This window comes from Pocillopora verrucosa, chromosome 3 (assembly GCF_036669915.1).
Source record: "Pocillopora verrucosa isolate sample1 chromosome 3, ASM3666991v2, whole genome shotgun sequence".
Lineage (NCBI taxonomy): Eukaryota > Metazoa > Cnidaria > Anthozoa > Scleractinia > Pocilloporidae > Pocillopora > Pocillopora verrucosa.
Window position 1 is genome coordinate 2425415 of NC_089314.1, and position 19061 is coordinate 2444475.

Genomic DNA, 19061 nt, shown 5'->3' on the forward strand with positions numbered 1-19061 from the left:
TGTACAACACGAAAGTGCCATTAATTTAACTTCTTCTGTTGAGGAATTGCCAAACCATCTCTTCCATAGTCAATTTTACCTACTTTTATCAGTTAACAGTTCACTCGCCATAGTTCAATAGCTCTTTTAGAAACGTAGGATTACTTGATGTTTAATGAAACTAAAACAATTGCCTCGATCGAAGCTCTCGGGGTAATAACCATTTGTAACTTTAAATGGGGGAATCGTGTAGAAAATATTCTCCATTTGCTACAGTAGTTGAAATTAAAATGTCGCTTTTAGTTTTTTTTCTTCTTTTAAACTGCGGTGCAGTAAGATTAGTTCTGGAAAGCGCACGTCATTTTTTGCACTACAGCCTTTCTTGCTGTTCCTCAGAGGACTCATACTCCGCTACAGGTGTTCATTGGGTATAATTTCCCCAATTTTAATTGAGGAGTAGAGGCGTGTGAACAGGCCGAAATTCAGCTGATAAATGTGATCTGCTATCTAGGAGCCTTTTAAACGATGAATTAACAAGTCACGAGGGATTAATATAATGCAAGTCAGTAATCATTGACCATTCTTCAAGTGACATTATCTTTATAGTTTATTATTTCACGTACGGCACTAGCAAGTCTAAAACTTTACACTTGTTAGCTCAGGCTAGCAGGTATTGACTTTTGAGTGGGTATTAAACCACTGTGCACGCTCTAAATCGAGTTGCTTGCAGTAGATAAGAAGGAAATGAGTTTTGCTAATTATCCTTTTGTAAGATTATTAAAATTTGCCTTGTGTCATCATGACTATTATAAAAAACAAAGTGTTACCTTTATTTTTCCCTTTTAAGTTGACGTCACTACCCAAACCTGCTATTATTCGTTTTTCTCTATTACTTTCTAGCACCAGGAAATAACGTCATTCACAGAATGACCACGATAGACGTACTAATTAATTGAACACGCGTACAGAAAATGTTCCGTCAGAAACAAAAAAACGCTGTAATGTGTTGTCTGTGTTAATTGTTATCTTGATTTCAAACGGTACTTACATACAGCAGTACAGTGAGGATATATATTTGTCGAACGATTTTCAACCCTTGTTTTTACGTTTCGGTTGAGTGATTTCTTCGATGTTAATACTCAGCATGGAAACTCATCTGTTTTTTTTTTTTTTTTTGGGTCATGCCGACTGAAAATCACTTAAGGACTTCGCTAAAGTACATATTTTAACTTGTTGCTATAATTTCAAATAAATTTACCACTGGTATAAAAAGTATCACCCAAAAAAATCCTTAAAATATGAAATCCTAGTTGAACGCACAAACAAAATTGCCATGGTTACGCTGCATGGCTCCAGAAGATAACATGCATTATATGTTAATTGTCGAAAAAATATACATAGTGATCACGAACTAGAAAGATCGGTATTGCAAGGCGAAATATTCAATGTTAATACTATCACTGGAGTTATTAATTTACAAACGTGCTGATAGATGGGAGCTGGAAGCTCAAGAAAAAATCTTCGGGTTGTAGCCACTGATTCCGTCAGAGTTAGCACTGTTCAAACCAATAACAATATCGAAATAAAAGGTACGAACGCGGAAAACCACGGCGAAGTTTTGGAGCCAACAGAATCTCAAAACGAAGACATGGAAGATAGACTTACATCGGGTAAAGGCAACGTCAAAACCGTGGCAGTAAGCGAAGGCTTAGCAAAGCTAAAAGAACAAATCGCTACAACGATCGATGATGAACACAATCGAGGAGAAGACGTCGGCGAGGACGAGTCAAGCATGATACTAACTTCATTCATTGAAAAAAATCCGAAACTTGAAGAAGCGTTGAAGAAGACAAGAGATCACTACAAGGGATTGAAAGAAGCGTTCGCTAATGGAATTCTAGCGACAGAAGAGGTAGAAGAACACATAAAAGGCCTTTTCAGTGGTTATACTAACCAGCACAAGCCGGCGAAAGCTGTGTTAACAGATTTCACTGTGCGCCTAGGTCTTCCAAAGCTTGCATACGACATCATCACTGATCGAAGGAATAATTGTCCAGAACTAACAAAATGGGATAGAGAAACAAGTACAGAAAAACAACCTGAGGAGAATGAAGCGTCAGCGAATACAGAGAAAACGGTATATCATTTTTTTTTTTCTCATCTCTTTTCACATGTAGTGATTCATTTGGCACGTGCAGGTCGTGCGAAGCGTAGCAACGGTATCTCGCTGTTACTCAGGTAACCACGTCATGTCTCCCGCAGGCAAGGAATGGGGTTCTGACGATTTCCTCTGAAACCTTTCCCTTTCCCATGGCCCTCATGGAATAATTTTTTAGTTTTTTTAAACTCTATCACACTCCCAAATTTAAGTTTACGGTTAGATTAAATTTCTTCAAAAATCCTTCTTTTTGTATCCTATTTCGTTTTGAATTTTTACAAGGTAAATATTTTGTATGAGTGTTGTCAGGAATCATGGATCGGTGAGTGTGTTTTCTAACATATGTAAATTTTTCAAGTGAGACTATAATTTAATTGCCCAAGTCTTGTTTGATATGAGATGTTTCAGTCAAACTTAACCTCAAAACTTGCAGCACCCTTGTAAAACTCTCTTTTTATTTTTAGGAATCTGAGAAAAATGACAAGAAGACATCGAACCCGTTAGAATTATTGCAAGATAATATCTGCCTGTTTTTGGGAGCCCTTCTGAATTATTCTGACTTACATGACGAGTTTTGCTTGGAGTGTAATGAAGTCGGTATGGTTCAGCTTTTTGTGGAGATGTCCAAAGAACTCCAAGATTCGATTCCACACAATGTGAAATATGTAGTAAGTACAGTTATGTAGTAAAATATAATGTAAATATCATCATTATGAATTAAATAATACTGAATTACAAAAAGCATTTTTCTCGTTGAAAACTACATTAATGAAAACGGAAACTTATATAGGCTTTTGAATACATGTGCAAGTATATTTGTACTTCCGCTATCAAGACAGAGCTAATAGCAATAAATGTTGATAAATGGGTAATAGGAGGGAGGGGTAGGACTGGAACTCACTTGAGAGGGGATCTTGATTAAGAGGGTGTTATGGCTTATTCGGGTTCTTACGATGACACGGAATAGTTATTGTACCAATTGATTCTTTACGTCTTTCTTTGGATTAGTCACTCTTGTTTAAGAGACCAAAGTAACAGTAGTACGCTTGATTGCCAGCCATTGTTCGGAAAATGAGTCCGCGCTTCTCAACCAAAGCTCCTTATCTGACGGATCCGAGAAAGGCAGAGATCAAGCTTATAACAGTAGGTGCCCTGCCTTTATCAACATAATCGAAGCCCTCATTACAGGCTTCGACGGGTTTCGAACCCATGCCTCTTGTTGGGCGCTACTACCAACTGAGCTACGGAACCATACGTTGAGAGCAAGGCACACTTAGAGGTTAAATCCTGCTACAAGGAATCATGTATTTACCAGTGCTTCCATCTTTTTTTAACAGGAACCTAAAACACAACGTCTAAAGAAGTTCACAGTGCGGGGAAAAATGTTGTCCAGGAGCTTGGGGACTCTTCACAATTTCTCGAAACGTGTACCAACAAGAGCAAACTTTGCTTCTGCCCAGGCCGTGAACTCATTGCTTCTGCCACTCCTTAAAGCTGAAATCACGTTTTACAGTGCTAAGAGCCTACTTATATTGGCGTACCTGATTGATGAACAAAATAACCATTTGATCATGGCGGATGAAGGTATGAAAATTTTTATAAGTAAGCTGTCAGTAAAAGCCCTTTTTCTTTCGCGTGCCACTAAACATTTGAAAGATGATAAATACTATAGCCTCTATTTATAATGGTAATTTCACTGAGTGGAGTGCAATTTGGGCTGAAATCATACGCATGATTTCAAAATCGAACGAGTGCGCAGCGTGAGTTCGATTTGAAATCACAAATATGATTTCAGACCAAAATTGCACGGCACGAGGTTCAATTACCACTTTATTACATCCATTTTGAAATCACTCAAATACAGGACTTGGTCAGTTCAAATGTTTTATTGATGCAGTACTGAGTCGGTCTGAAATTAAATTCATGTCCATTTTTTGGGGGGAAAAAGTAAGAGTTAAGAAACAGAAGCTGCAAAATTTGCCCCATGATAGTCCTTGTCTTTCATTTTCCTGCAATTTGATCGGTTACTTTAAACAAGCCTTAAAATCTGATTGGTTGTTTTGTTTTTAGCGTAGCCTCCTCGTTGGCTGGGGAAAAGATGCGATTTAAAAAGCGAAAAATGGTGCGATTTGTGAATAAATCGCATCAATTAGAGCCAATCAGATTACAGGAACCACCAGAGATTTCAAAATGGGTGTAATAAAAAGCAAAATTAGGCTCTCAAACTTGCCTTGGAAATCATATTACTGTTTCTTGAATCTCAAAGTTTCCTTAAACCTCGCCCAATGGAAAATTTTTTTCTCCATCCCGCAGATTTGCCTATGAATTTTTTTCGCAACAATTAAATGAAGGCGAATGTTTCTGTCCCTAGTCGTTTGATTTCATCAGTCGTGTAAATGGATTAATGTATGTCTAAGACAAATTTAAATTTATTATTACTTGGAAGAAATAATTTTGTCATTTGGTTTCGGATCGCCTCTATTATTGAAGTGTAATTCAGCATTCCCACCCCCACCTCCTCCCCCTCCGAACCATCCCTTATTCTCCCACCTTTCACTAAAAAAATTGTTTCTTCCGGTTTTATGTCTAATTCCTGAAACAAGTTCGTGCTAAATGAAAATTAAACGAAGTGGCTGTCTAGTATATGATAATTATTTACTTTAAATTTTGCATCTCAACTTTATCAGTCTCATTTCAGAACCAATCAATTTTCTCATACGATTGCTGAGAAAGGCCATAGAAACAGATTACCATAGATATCTAGGATTTTCTGCCCGAGAACTTGCTGAAGGACTGACGCAAATTGCAATCAACGATAACAACAAGAAAACGGTAACTGTTGGCAGTTGATCATTTATTTTCTTAGATATCGTTGTTTTGGGGATTTTCGTCAACCCTAAGTCGTACATCTTTAACTAGAGGAATTTTCAGTGTTCGCCTCTCAGTGGCTTCGTGATGGGAATATTTTCGGTTTTTCCTTTGTGACTACTTCGACGTTGGTTTTACCACGCTCAATCGAAAAGTGCTTACGAGTACTTTGAGGAGTGGGAAATTTTAAGGCAATGCTACAAAGTTTCCAGGCGATCACGTGTGTCATTTAAATGGCCTTGAACTCTTCTTGGCCGCTTTACAAGCAAAAACTCTTTAACCCTTTAACTCCTCATCATGATTTTTCCGATTGAGATCATGAGAATAAAGGAAATGACCACAAAACTAAAAAGTTTTGATTGTTAAAAAAATTCTCCTTGCCAGCACCAAAGGAAATGTACAGAGAACAGTATGAAGAATATGTGTAATGATGTTGCCCGATGTTAGGGTGTAAAACGTTTAATAAAAATAAAAAAATAATTAAATACCTAAGAGACCAATTGCATTTTCCAGCCCCTTGGGAAGAGGAATAGGTTTTTCCTTGTGTCCTAATTGGCTTCTTTTACGCGACTCTTTAAAAACGTAATGCTTTCATTCCCATCGTGTTTGAATAAAGAATCTTACCTACAAATTTGAAATATCTTCCCTTATTGTAACCGGCTTTCCTGATTTACTTGGTTTTAGTTTTACGACGTTCAGTCGAAATGGGAAAGGATAAAACAAATTCTGTAAATCTGAAAATCATTGCTAGGTTTTCTTTGATCGGATCTGTAGGTTTTCACTCAGCGGGGTTTGACCAGATCATTCTCTAAGAATCCTTTAACTTGGCCTTGTTCGTGACTGAGATGAACTGGTGTATATGAAAACTTTAAACATTCTATGGATTTCAGCTTCTTCAGACTTTTAAGTATTTATACGATAAATATCACTTTATTGTTAGATTGTTAGATCTGGAGCCATTCCAATTCTAGTCAAGATGCTTGAAAACGCCAAAGATGACGAGGAGAGAGTGAATGCCTGTAACACTTTGTGGACGTTGGCGTTCGACGAGGAAAACAAGAAAGAAATCAAAAAGGACGCGCATGCCTCAGCAGAATTACAGAAACTTCTGACATCGACTAACAATGAAGTGAAAAAAGCTGCTGCTGGCGCATTGTGGGAAATCGAAGGAAAAGAAAAACATGCAGAGGATAAACAACAGTCAGTTAAAGAGTCAGGTGAGTATGCGCAGCTTGGGATGACAATTCGACTACAATGATGGTGTTCATAGACTCAGAAATAACCTTGTATAACGAAATTTCTCCCTAATAAAACTAGCTTGCGAGTAGGTCCTCATTATCAGCACTGATGGACGCGCCGCGCCGGCGAGGAGATTTGAGGTTAGCCAGAAGTCTGGCTCCAATATGAAGAGGCGCTTGACCCCTTGCAGACCCACACTCTCGCCGGCTGCGTTGCTCACATTTTATTACGGGTGAAAAAACATTTATGCTGAAGTTCTAATAATGAAGCCTGCTCGCAGGTTATAATTAAACGAAATTTCCCCCTGATTATGTGTGAAATGATTATGTAATAGAAATAACTGTAGGATCGAAGAGGTGAAATCAGAACACAATTAAGGTATGATATAATTCATTACTGTTGTTATTCTTTAATGTGCACTCTAGACGCCAAGCACGTAATGATCAGTTACCAATGGGATGTACAAAAGCTCGTGATTCAGATCAAAAACAAACTTCAGGCGGACGGCTTCAAGGTTTGGATGGACATCGATGAAATGGGTGGCTCTACTCTGGAAAGTATGGCCAAGGCTGTGGAAAATGCAAGTGTGATATTAGTCTGTGTGTCTCAGAAATACAAGGAGAGTCCTAACTGTCGATCAGGTAATGATGAAAACTGCTTCGCAACGTTCGCAGGATCTTTTTATATAGCATTATCGATAATAGAAATCTTAGCATTTTTCCGGCTTTTTAGAATTGTGGTTAGCCTGTACTTGCAAAACAATTCCTACAACGATTACAATATTATCGGGCACAAATCCTGCGTGCATTACTCGAAGGTGATTAGGAAAGGATATTCGGAGGTTGAATAGCCAATCAGAGTACGTCTTCAACGCTTTCCACCACAGCCTCAACTCTTTGTTAGAAACGAAAATAGCCCAGACCCACCAGGCCGCATGGCAATGTTATATTTTCTCAACAACGCATAAATTAGACCAGAGGGACTACTGAGAGAGGCAAAGGAAGCTAATGGAAGGAACTCGGTATCACATTTATAATTTTGAGCTGATTTCAATATTCGAAGCTGAATGCGAGTCTTCAAAAAAATTCGTAGAGGATTTTTTAGATAGTCCAAATGATGAAAGGAAGTTGGGGAATGCGAGGTGGATACACCACTCCACTACTCCTTGTTAAGCTGTGATTGTTCGAAACACGTTTAAAAGACTGATATTAGGGCATTGAAAAAATCTGGAGTTCAAATGATAGAAGGAAGGGTGCAATGCAGCATAGAAAATCCTGTTTCCAGCTAACAATATAAGACCTGACGTCTCATTAAAAAAGACTTACCCATGCCTAGTTTGTAGTCTCACCCCTTTGTCTTCCTCCATTGGTTCCAACTTGGCCAATCCTTTGGAGGTATTTGAACACGTTGAATACATTCCCTAGAGATAACTAGACAATAATTATACTGGAGTTTTTGACGAAGTTGTATTTCGTTTAATAATGTATGTAGAGGCAGAGTACACATATCAGCTTCACAAAGACATCATCCCTTTGATGATGGATGGTAAATACAGACCTGATGGTTGGCTCGGCTTCATTGTGGGATCCAAATTCTGGATTGACTTCAGCGAAAAACATAAACTGGACTCTAATGTGAGCAAACTTGTGAAAGAATTGGGGACCAGGGGAAAAATTGAACTTCAAGAAAATACTATGAAAGGTATGATTAAACCAAAACTGCTTTACTTGGTCGTTTGAGTTATGATCGTAACCAGGGCTGACTGTCTACCATCTTCACTCGATTCGAAGGCTGAGGAGAGCAAATATGTCTCTAATGTCCTGAAGGCGAATGGCTATACGAAACCTTTTCTCCGTAACTGCCAAAAATCAGTTACAACTGGTAGCACTCCTGATGAAAGGGAACCAGCGACTGATTTTGTAGTTATTCCTTGCATTCAGGGTGTTACGGAACCCATCCAGATAATTTTGAATAGCCACAACGTTAAAGTTACTCAAAAACCTTTTCAGAATTTGGGGCACATTTTTGCCAAACCTAACGAAAGAACAACGAACCGTCGCCATTTATTCTATTCCCTACAATGACTGCGATAACGATTATATCGGACGGACCAAACGTCAGTTCGGTACACGTTTGAAAGAGCATTAAAAAGCGGTTTTCTTTTGCAAACAAGAAAATTCAGCTTTATTCCAGCACACATGCCTAACTAACCATACAATTGGGTGGGGCAAGTCTAAAATTATTACCACTAATCGGCGTTACCACCACAGCGCCTTTGTTTGGAGGCCTGGAATATGAAGGCACTAGACAAGAGTGTCGAAACGTTGGGTCTATGAATTGTAACTTCACGGTTACATTCATTAAATCTTCAGACCAGAGTAGCATCAGAATATGTCTGAAGGAACTACTTTTTATGACTACTCTTTATATTAGGTAATTATCCGTCAGATGCCCAGACAATTCCAACTCCTAGAGACGACAACTGATTTATTCTCTTTTCTGTTTTTTTTATTTATTTATTTATTTATTTTTTATGTAGCCACAGTTCTGGATGTTGTTGACGCCTCACCACAGTCTACTATCAGATCGTGGACGTGTAGTGATGTGAAAACCTGGCTCAAGAATGTTGGACTGAGAGACAGGTGAATAGTACTGTGTTTTTTATTCTTATCCCGATTCCCAAAGCGTTAAGAGATGTTGAGCATTGTTACTCTCCCCTGGGAAATGAAATGGAGTGGCATACCCCCAGCTATTACGTCAGCTTTCGAAAACTTCCTCCTGAGCTCTTTCCTCTTGGTTCTTTGGAGCTTGGAACGAGGCTGAGGTTTCGCTAATATTTGCTTTTCACTTTTGCCAACTTTTGCTACTGGTGACAAAGGGGCACTATAAAGCAAATCAACGTTTTTTAGCTTCTGAAACAATTTGCTTTTTAGGTTGGATTCCAACACTTTAAAAAGGCTAAATGGTCAAATTTTGTTGCGTCTGCAAGATCTTAGAAGAGAGGTAGGGGTTGTGTGTTCCTAAGCAGGCAGAAGAGTGCATATTTTTAATAAAGGCGGGGGCACAAGTCACTGCTAAATGACGGCCCTTCTCCCTTCGCGCGTGACTCTCACATACATACGCTGATTTAAAATACCCTGATCAAAAATTGTGTCCCTATTCTGCGACGTTTGAGCCCGTTTGAAACGATTCAGTTTTAATTTTATGTACCTGGTGCCATTATCGCTGTTCTATCACTGTTCTAACGTTGTTAGAGACACCAGGCAATGTTGTAACATGGTAGCCGTGTCTGTTTCGGATCGACCGCCATTTCGTCGTCAAAAAACTAGTTTTTGAAATTTTCCATTAAAATTATGCGCACTACGCCTTTTTCGGATGGGAATTAACATTTTCTCTGATAAATGTTGCTTTCAGATCATCATTCAAGAGATCAAAGGATTTTGTTTAATCTTGCTTTATTAATTATATGCATTTTTGCCCTTAATATTGATTCTAGAACATTGATTTTAAAATGTTGTTTTCAGGTCATTATTTTGGGGATCAAAGGATTTTATTTTATATATTTCATATATTATATTCATTGTCGCCCTAAAAGTTGTTTAAATTACCTGATCCCAGAGCATTGATTTTCAACCTAAACTCCATTTAGTTCTTGTTCATTGCTCATGTTCAGACTTGTCTTGTTCAGTGCGCAAGCTCAATGGGTCTGACAAGTCATGTTGTTTTAATTTCAGTGTCCAGAATTCTTCTATTCATCAGTGAGGACAGATTTTAAACTGGACACTGTGTTTGATGTTCTGGAATTTGTAGACGCGTTGGATAAATTAGTGGAGTAGTTTCAGCTTGGACAGCAAACGATACATATTGTGATGTTACGAGCAGTAACCAAGGATAAGAGCACGTTAGACTAGGATTAGGCTCTCAAGCGTTCAGCACGTGCGTCTAGCATGTGCACTGCTGGACGCAGGTTTTCACGCCTGTGACAGAAGAAAAGGAACATTTTAAATTCATGATCAATTTTTTCCATCAATTTTGTTCAGTAGCAATGTAGAGTTTTTACCGATGATAGATTTGTTTTTTTTGGTAATAAAAGTTTTGTTTTTCTACTCTCGTCGACTGGTAAACAAAAAGTAGAAAAGCATAAATATACTCCTTTGAATCTATGTCATGTAGCACACACCGGCAGTAACAGAGCAACAACAATGACTGAAAATTATATGAACCGCAAGGGTTAGAGGTTCCTATGCCCTTCGTAAATGACACCAGTTTCAAAATTTTAACAAATTCCACTCTTCATAAATATATATCTTCACATATATTATATATTTTACATTTTTATGTTTCTGAGTGGATTAAGACTCTAAAGTGAACTTTCCTGTTGAACGTTGGATGGTGAAAAGGTCGCATTATCAAACGTTATCAAGGAGACAATTGACCCGGTCCCGGTTGATGGAGATACCTCATTTCTAGATCTTTCAAAGGGAATTACACAGAAATTGAGTATCTGGAATAACGTGCGCTTAAATTGTGGGATTCTGAACGGATAAATTATCACGTTCACAAACGAATTGCTAAACTGTAAAAATTTGATAATAAATGTTGTTAATTCAATAAGGTGAAAATTTTGTGTGACTTTCAATGCAAACAAAATATTTAGAATTTGAAAAGGAAGCCAGGTAAAAAGCGATGTTCCCGTTATGAGAGCTAGTGTCTTCGCCAATTTCACTTCTCTTTTGATATGATTCTGGTTGTGAAATGGCATTTTCTGCTTCTTCCAAACAACAAAGTTTGCTACACATATAGCTATCAGAGGGATTCCAGAAATTAAAACAATATAATACAAGGAATTCTCCCTCCCTATTATATTAAGCATCGGTAACACCACTGAAGTAGTAAATATTGCCGCTATGATCCACGGTATACTAATAGCGCAGACGTACACACGACAGTTCAGAGTTCTGTGACGAACAGGCCAACCGACGGCGAGCATTCTCTCCAAGGAAATGACCGCAAGAGTGTAGATGGACGTTATACCAGTGAAAACGTCAGCACCGATGGAAATAACGAACCATGTATATCCCTGTGATACAACTGCTTTTATATAAAAAGGGATAGCGAAAATTCCCACCAGCAAATCAGCAACAGCTAAGCTTATGAGAAGAGGGTAAGTGCGTTTTTGACGTCTGTGTTTGAAGAATATCCAGATGGTGAGAACATTCCCTGCAATGATCAAAGTCACCAATACACCAAAACATATATCCCAGAAAGTGTTCCAAGAGTTAAAATCCATTTTGCTGGGCACCGTTTTTCTTTTGACCTGCCATGAAAACAAACGTTTACACTTAAATCTGAACTGAAGAAGCTTGTAGAAAATTTGGGGAGCAAAAATACTTTAGCAAACGAACATTTAGTATTTTTAAACGATATTCTTTTGTGTAATTTAGAATCAAGTTAGAGAAGCATTTTAGATCAGCAATCAAAGAAATCAAACAGTCCTGAAACACGAAACGTTAAGTTGAGTCGAGTAACGGTCCCCGTAGGGCTGAAAGCGTGCGGATCAGACTGCTGTGATATGTCTCCTAGCTCTGATGAAGGGGTAATGTTAGAAAAGTCAGCTTTAGAAACATGTCTCCTAGCTCTGATGAAGGGGTAATGTTAGAAAAGTCAGCTTTAGAAACATTTTACTGTGAACAATTTACATCATCAATACAGCGGTTAACTGTAAATTATCTTACTAGAACATGATAATGTTTACAGCTCAGCAAATCAAATCTTGGAGGAGGTTCGACATAGAAAAAAAATCGGAAGCCCCTGATCTTTATTTCCAGTTATACGATCGGTCATCCAAGGTTAGTGATTGGATCGTTGTTCGTTTCTAATCGTCTAGTTAAGAGTTAAGAGTTCAGACCTTTATCCTTTTTTGTAACATTTAAAACACAATGTGAAAAGAAAACCTGCATGTAATTAAATAAACTTTGTGCTCGAAGAGTCTCTAGTTTTCATTTTTACATCAGAATTTGTTTCAATGTGACAGTGGTAGTTTATTATAGTTTTCCATTGGGCTTTTGCTCCGGAAAGTGGAGCGCGGTTGGCGCCAAAAACTGACCTCATTTGCGCGTGCCTTAGTTTCGGCCGCTGTGTTCCTAACAGCAATGGATGTTTTTACAATTTTTCTCTAGGAAACACGGAAAGAAGTATGTTGAAGCTGTTAACTACAAGGCATCTCTCGAAGTGGAGCTCATTAATCTATTGGGGCCAAAATCACCCTATATGTTCTAAGCAGCAAACGAAATAAACTGCAGTATTGGAGCGAAATGAACATTTGAGGTGGTTGAAACGCTGTACGAGATCCGAGTCAAATGGCAAATTAGAGACGATTTAAAGCGAAGTAAAGCGATTGATAGAGACAGTATAAACAGTTAGGCGGTTCAAACAGTCAAACGATAGATCCGAATAGATAAAATTTACGGTAAAGAACTTACTTGAATGACACAGACAAAGAAAAATTATGCTAAAAAGGGTAACAGAATATCGATGAAAGTAATGTCTGTGAAAACAAAAGAACTCCTTTGATAGCTTTTCCACCCTCATCGCTGAATTGTTTCTTCCAGGGCAAGTCGTTGAATCATCTGCTTCCGGACCAAAATATGCAAAATATGACACAAATGAAAACAGTTGCGAGACCGTGATTATCACCTTCTTCCGCGCTTGGTGAAATTCCAAATTCTGCATGCATTCGTTTGAACGATGAAGTGTCATAATTATTATTTGTATGGCTGAAAGTCGGGTCACCTGGAAGAGTCGATTCACTCTGAATTCCACCCATCAAAGAATCCTTCTGACTGTGATATATATGCGAAACATCAGAAACGACTCGATCTGCGAATTTTCGTGACCGAAGGGAATCAATGGCCTCCCTTTGAGGTTTGAGTTAGAGATAATTTATGGGTGCTCCCTCAATAATCCCACTCTACTCAGAGAAACCGTCGTACCGCTTGAAGACAATACAGCCGATGTTACTCCTGTCACAGCCTTTGTATGACAAACGGATCTAATTTTCTTTTATTTGCCAAGGCCACGTCGGTAATGAGAAACTTCATTTCAACCTAAATGCATTTGGTATTATTGGATGAATAAGCTTGGAACGTTTAGGCCGCTTCGCGGTTCCTGGCATACCGCCAACCCGAAGAGTTTACCGCTCCACGGCCTGCCCCTTCAGGACTTGGGTCCTTTTGCGGCCCTCGGCTCAAAAAGCTTAACGCTCCGCGGCCTGCCCCTTCGAGGCTTCGCAAAATTACTTCAGTGGACATTTTTAAATCGGCTGGCTTAGCCGGCTTTTTGGGATTTACATCAACATTTAGCGTTGGGAGCAAAACTCTTGATAAAAAAATCACAAAACATGAAAAACTATTTCAATCCCTGAGACAAAGTACCTGTCAGTCAGCAGGTTGTTTTCAAAGGCGATTGCAAATAATTCTATCTCTGACGTTGAGTTCAACTCAATTTTACGCGAGATTGAGCTGTATATTTCCTGAAAAAATGGTTGAGAAATGAAGCAAGAAGCTCATCTGAGACTGACGTTGAGGTAATAAGAGAACAGATCAGAGATGATTTCCGAAAAAAACTTGGATCACTCGTAAACATAACGAAATAAGATTCGAGTTTGAAAAGACATGTTTTTACAAAGGATATGCAAATATAAAAAGAGAACTAAACTTGTCTGTTGCAGAAACAAATTAAAGAAAAGAAATCTGAAAAATTTCCGACCGAAATAAGAAAACAAATTTGAAAGAAACAGGTTGACGAAAATATAAATTTGAAAAATTTCTGACGCTTCAGGAGCAGTTTGAAGAACATAAATTTGAAAATTTTCTGACGCTCAGAAACAAACTGTTTCTGATGAGGAAGATAAATTTGAAACATCAATGTTTCTGACGCTTCAGAAACAAGTTGAAGAAAATAAATTTGAAAAATTTCTAACGCGTCAAAAACAAGAAAATAAATTTAAAACAATGTTTCTGACGTCAGAAGCAGTTTGAAGAAAATAAATTTGAAAATTTTCTTTCGCTTTGAAACAAACTGCTTCTAATGAAGAAAATGAATTTGAAACATTAATGTTTCTGACGCGTCACAAACAGCTTAAAGAAGCTAAATTTGGAAAAAATTCTGACGCTTCAGAAACTGTTTAATATTTCCATTTTTCTCTTAAGAACTCACGAGTGAGACATTGTGAATATTATTCACCTGCGTAAATTTATGAGTTGCCTTGAAATCAATTTTGTTTTCAAAATGTGTCGGCGTCCCCCTTTAATATCTACTTAACTATTGTAGAAAGGTTGAAATGCATAATGTTCTGGATGTGTTCTTGACTCTGGTGCAGCAGGGAATTTTTGAAATGAGCTGGTTGTAAAACGAAACTGAGAGAAGCAAATTAAAACGGGCTCAAAAAGTCGTTCGAATAGATTCACATAATCGAAACGATCTTTAAATTCTTCGTACGGGTTTTATACCTTTTTAACGTGGAAAAACAGCTACTCTAGAGAATTTAAAATCGGAAGAAAGATATGGCCTTTATATGCTGCATGCCCTGTTGCCTTTATATCTCACCTGTAAACAAGCTCTTCTTTAAGAACAGCCACTGTAAGTAGTTCTGAGGAATAGTAGTGGGACTTCACTTAAAGGACGAATAGCTTTCTGCTGTGGATAGCGGAAGTAGAAAGAAAACATCCATAGCAATTGCGAGCTCATTTATATTTTGGCAGTATTCTCAAAGGTTGACAGCTCTATTTACTTTCTGTGGAAGCTGGTCAGGTACAAAAATAGTTCCAACTTCTCAATGTAGTCTGGGAGCATATGTCAAGAATCAGAGAAGAACTTTGCGAAAACCAGAAATATAAAAACAGAAACCGCGTATCTAGTTATGTTATGAGACTCTGTAACTTGAATCTATAGCCGCTACAGTACAAACAGTACGCGCAAAATCCAGCATGGTAACGAGGCTAGGCCTTAAAATAACACAGCTGTCAAACGTCAGTCGTGCGTGACGGGATCCATCCTGGCAGGCCGCACCCTAATTTCCTAGCGAAAAATTTCGAAGGAAAACACAAGAAACAACCGCTGTAGAAGGAAACAAAAACATGGTCCTCATGAATTGATTGGAAATTTAAAACATTTGTTTTGCAGTATTTCTGTAATTTAAATTCTCCGAAAACTCTTCACTTGCCCTTCGGGCAGGTTAACCACAGAATCCACTAGCCCGATCGCAAAATCCACAAGCCTCGGGCTATCGGACACGACTTTGTTTGCACGCTGTATTTGCTAAATATTGATTATCCCTTTAATAATTTAAATATCTCCCCTGTCAATTGCTGAGATATACTCTAGCAGGAATTTTTTTTGGCGGCAAATTGGAGAATGAAGCACTTTCACTGGCAGCTTTTTGCGTTGTCGACGTTGTCACTTAGTGTGTCCATTGAGAACTTTGGTTTCACGGTTTCAACGCCGTTTTTTCCGTTTTTTTTCTGTTATAAAATGTGTTTCTAAATTCTAAAAATGTCTAAAATGCATGTTAACCATTCATGTTTTGCGGTGACCTGGTGAAAATTCTACAGTGTGGCAGCACTAAGTGCAAAGCAGCTCTTTTTTTTTCTGCTAGCGAAAAAATTTTTTTCGGGCTGGTAAAAATGATTTTCGGGCTGACTTTCTTTGCACCCTGAAATGGGAAATATATATTTAGAATGAAAACCACTTTTATTTCAACCTCTTGAACCTCTTGGAGAAAGCAGTCCCTCACATTTTACAATCTTCAGCATAAGAACTGAAAGTACAAAATACAGAGTTATTTAAGTCAAAGATTTGATGGAAAAATTCTTTCGTTCAAAGAATATCTTGGATTTGCCTGCTACCATACGACTTAGCAAAATATGGTGCTTACAATCAACAACTGAAATGCTCAAGCGAAAGGAAAATTTCAAGCGTTCCGGTATTCAAACAAGATCCACAAAAACCCGGTAAGTGCATTACGGTTATTCAAAACATATTATAACTAAGCTAGTAAATTTGTCAAATCAAATTCAATTCCGTGAGCGTGCTTCATATTCTATATTGTGCACACTCATGACGTCAGCAAACCAATCCATCGGGAAAAAAATCTTTCCATCGGGTTGAAAATGTTATGAAACAATTGGTTCATAGGTCAGCTGTGCGTTCATCGAGATATGAATCACTTGGAAAGTTTGCCTGCAGCAACTCTAACGCATCTTTCGTGCTCTCGATGCTTCTTTGGTTTTCCTCGACAAGAATTGTCGTTTGGCTTTCTTCCCTCTTCACTGACTTTTTTATTTTTTCTTCAATGCATATTCTCGTACTTTTGAGTGTGGGGGGTTTCCTCAAATTTTCTAAAAATTTTAATTTTAATTAAAAATTTTGCACACATTCATTTTCAGCATATTTGCATATTTTTGTAAAATACATTTTATATTCCTCATCCATTGTAGCAATGTCTATATGCCTGAGTGGATTTAGACTCTAAAGCGAACTTTCCTGGTGAACGTTTGATTGCGAAAATGACCCGTTCCCAGCTGATGGAGATACCGCAATGCTCAATCTTCCAAAGGGAATTACACAGAAATTAAGTATCTGGAATAAAGTGCGCTTAAATTCTGGAATCCTGAACGGATAAATTATCACGTTCACAACTGAATTGCTAAACTGTAAAAATTTGATAATAAATAGTGTTAATTCGATAAGGTGAAAATTTTGTGTGACTTTCAATGCAAACAAAATATTTAGAATTTGAAAAGGAAGCCAAGTAAAAAGCGATGTTCCTGTTACGAGAGCTAGTGTCTTCGCCAATTTCACTTCTCTTTTGATGTGATTCTGGTCGCGAAATGGCGTTTTCTGCTTCTTCCAAATAACAAAGTTTACTACACATATAGTTATCAGAGGGACTCCAGGAATTAAAACAAGATAATAAAAGAAATACTCCTTCCCTATTATATTAGATATCCGTAACACCACTAAAGTAGTAACTATTGCCGCTATGATCCACGGTATGCTAATAGCGCAGACGTAAACACGATAGTTCACAGTTCTGTGACGAAGAGGCCAACCGACGGCGTACATTCTTTCCAAGGAAATGACCGCAAGAGTGTAGATGGACGTTGTGCCAGTGAAAACGTCAGCACCGGTGGAAATAACGTACCATGTATATCCCTGTGATACAACTACTTTTATATAAAAAGGGACAGCAAAAATCCCCACCAGCAAATCAGCAACTGCCAAGCTTATGAGAAGTGAGTAAGAGCGTTTTTGGCGTCTCTGTTTGAAGAATATCCAGATGGTGAGAACATTTCCTGCAATGATCAAAGTCACCAATACACCGAAACATATACCCCAGAAGATGTTCCATGAGTTAAAATCCATTTTACTGGGCACTTTTTTTTTTTTGACCTGCCATGAAAACAAACATTTGCCAGTAAATCTGAACGGTAGAAAATTTTTCGGAGAAAAAATACTTTAGTAAACGAGCATTTAGTATTTTTTTAAACCATATTCTTTTGTGTGATTTAGTAACAAGTTAGAAATACTTTTTACATCGTTAAACAAATAAATCAAACAGCGGAACACGGTTGACGCCGAAACCTGACCCCATTTGCACGGGCCTTAGTTTTGGCCTCTGTGTTGTTCCAAATAGCAATATGTATGTTTATATTTTTTTGAAACACGAAAAGGATGATGTTGAAGCTGTCAACTTCAAGGCTTCTCTCGAAGTGGATCTCATTAACGTCTAGTTCCCTTAATTATCACGCAAGTTTTATTATACAGATACACCAGCTTGCTTTTCTAGAACATACACATTCTGTAGCAAGAAAGTACTTTGAATTTTGATGACTCATTCTTCATCTGCTTACCTTTTGTAGAATGAATAGAATAGAATAGAATAGAAACTTTATTAAAGTGTGAAAAACCGTCTAGCCAGGGAACAAATCCCTTACTAATTTGGGGACACCAATTAGGGGAGAATATACAAACTAAAAAAAAACTATATACAGTAGTAGGTAAAATATCTATAGTTAACTCATTAAGAGATTTATAGTAAAAATACACAGAAGTCAAAATGAACAAAGGCTACAGCCTGCGCAGCCATCATCTAAAAGTTCACTTATATTGAGTTGGCGTATCTTGCTTTTAAACGACGTTAGGGTTGTGACGTCCCTGATACTCTTGGGTAGTTTTGTCCATAGCCTAGGCCCTAAATATCTAATAGAGTGCTTGCCATAGGTGACTGTCTCATACCTAGGTATAGAGAAATCTGCTTGCCGCAGATTGTAATTACTATTTGGTTCTTTAAAGATGTTACTTATATATGCAGGGCACAGTTTATGCTTTACTTTATACATAAGGATGCACAGATCCTGTAAGCGACTATTTAGTAGTGTTGGCAGATCTGCCTTCTCTAATAGTTGTTCATAACTAGAATTATTATCCTTGAAAACCGCTCTAAGTCCTCTTTCTTGTAGTCTTTCAAGCTTTCGAGTGTCACTCGCTTTACAAAAATGCCACACTAGGTGACAGTACGTGAGGAATGGTAATATCGCGCTTTTGAATAATATTAACTTAGATTTCATAGGAATTAAATTACGTAGTCTCATTAGAACACCAATTCTCTGGCTGGCTTTTTTACAGATAGAGATTACATGCTCAGAGAAATTTAGCTTAGAATCTAACACTACTCCTAGAAGTATGATATTATCTTTAGTTTCAATCACAACATCATTCACGCAAATATTGCTGTCATTTTGAGTGAAGCCCAAGT

At 37.8% G+C, this 19061-nt stretch overlaps 3 protein-coding genes across 3 annotated transcripts; 1 reads left to right on the forward strand and 2 right to left on the reverse strand.

The window, feature by feature from the left end:
• The first annotated feature begins 1385 nt into the window (after positions 1-1385).
• Positions 1386-10858, forward strand: LOC131780699 (myosin-7). The gene is made up of 10 exons (XM_059097306.2): positions 1386-2116; positions 2602-2805; positions 3475-3721; positions 4836-4969; positions 5946-6222; positions 6670-6885; positions 7736-7945; positions 8784-8886; positions 9178-9247; positions 9979-10858. Exons 1-10 carry the CDS (start codon positions 1472-1474, stop codon positions 10078-10080), a joined length of 2208 nt encoding a protein of 735 aa, XP_058953289.2. The 5' UTR covers positions 1386-1471; the 3' UTR covers positions 10081-10858.
• On the reverse strand, positions 10605-15068 carry LOC136279323 (adenosine receptor A2b-like). The gene is made up of 2 exons (XM_066162947.1): positions 14852-15068; positions 10605-11561 (listed from the first exon to the last, which is right to left on the reverse strand). Exon 2 carries the CDS (start codon positions 11532-11534, stop codon positions 10605-10607), a length of 930 nt encoding a protein of 309 aa, XP_066019044.1. The 5' UTR covers positions 11535-11561; positions 14852-15068.
• Positions 15069-16771: 1703 nt separating this feature from the next.
• Positions 16772-17680, reverse strand: LOC131780680 (adenosine receptor A1-like). Its single transcript, XM_059097288.2, has one exon. The coding sequence runs from the start codon at positions 17666-17668 to the stop codon at positions 16772-16774; it is 897 nt and encodes a 298-aa protein (XP_058953271.2). The 5' UTR covers positions 17669-17680.
• Between the last annotated feature and the right edge of the window lie 1381 nt (positions 17681-19061).

Bases quoted from the DNA above. Each gene is read 5' to 3' on its own strand.
- LOC131780699 (XM_059097306.2), top strand. From the start codon at position 1,472: ATGGGAGCTGGAAGCTCAAGAAAAAATCTTCGGGTTGTAGCCACTGAT. The intron at 4,970-5,945 runs GTAACTGTTGGC...CTTTATTGTTAG, and splicing joins ACGATAACAACAAGAAAACG to ATTGTTAGATCTGGAGCCAT. The intron at 8,887-9,177 runs GTGAATAGTACT...TTTGCTTTTTAG, and splicing joins AATGTTGGACTGAGAGACAG to GTTGGATTCCAACACTTTAA.
- LOC136279323 (XM_066162947.1), bottom strand. From the start codon at position 11,534: ATGGATTTTAACTCTTGGAACACTTTCTGGGATATATGTTTTGGTGTA.
- LOC131780680 (XM_059097288.2), bottom strand. From the start codon at position 17,668: ATGGATTTTAACTCATGGAACATCTTCTGGGGTATATGTTTCGGTGTA.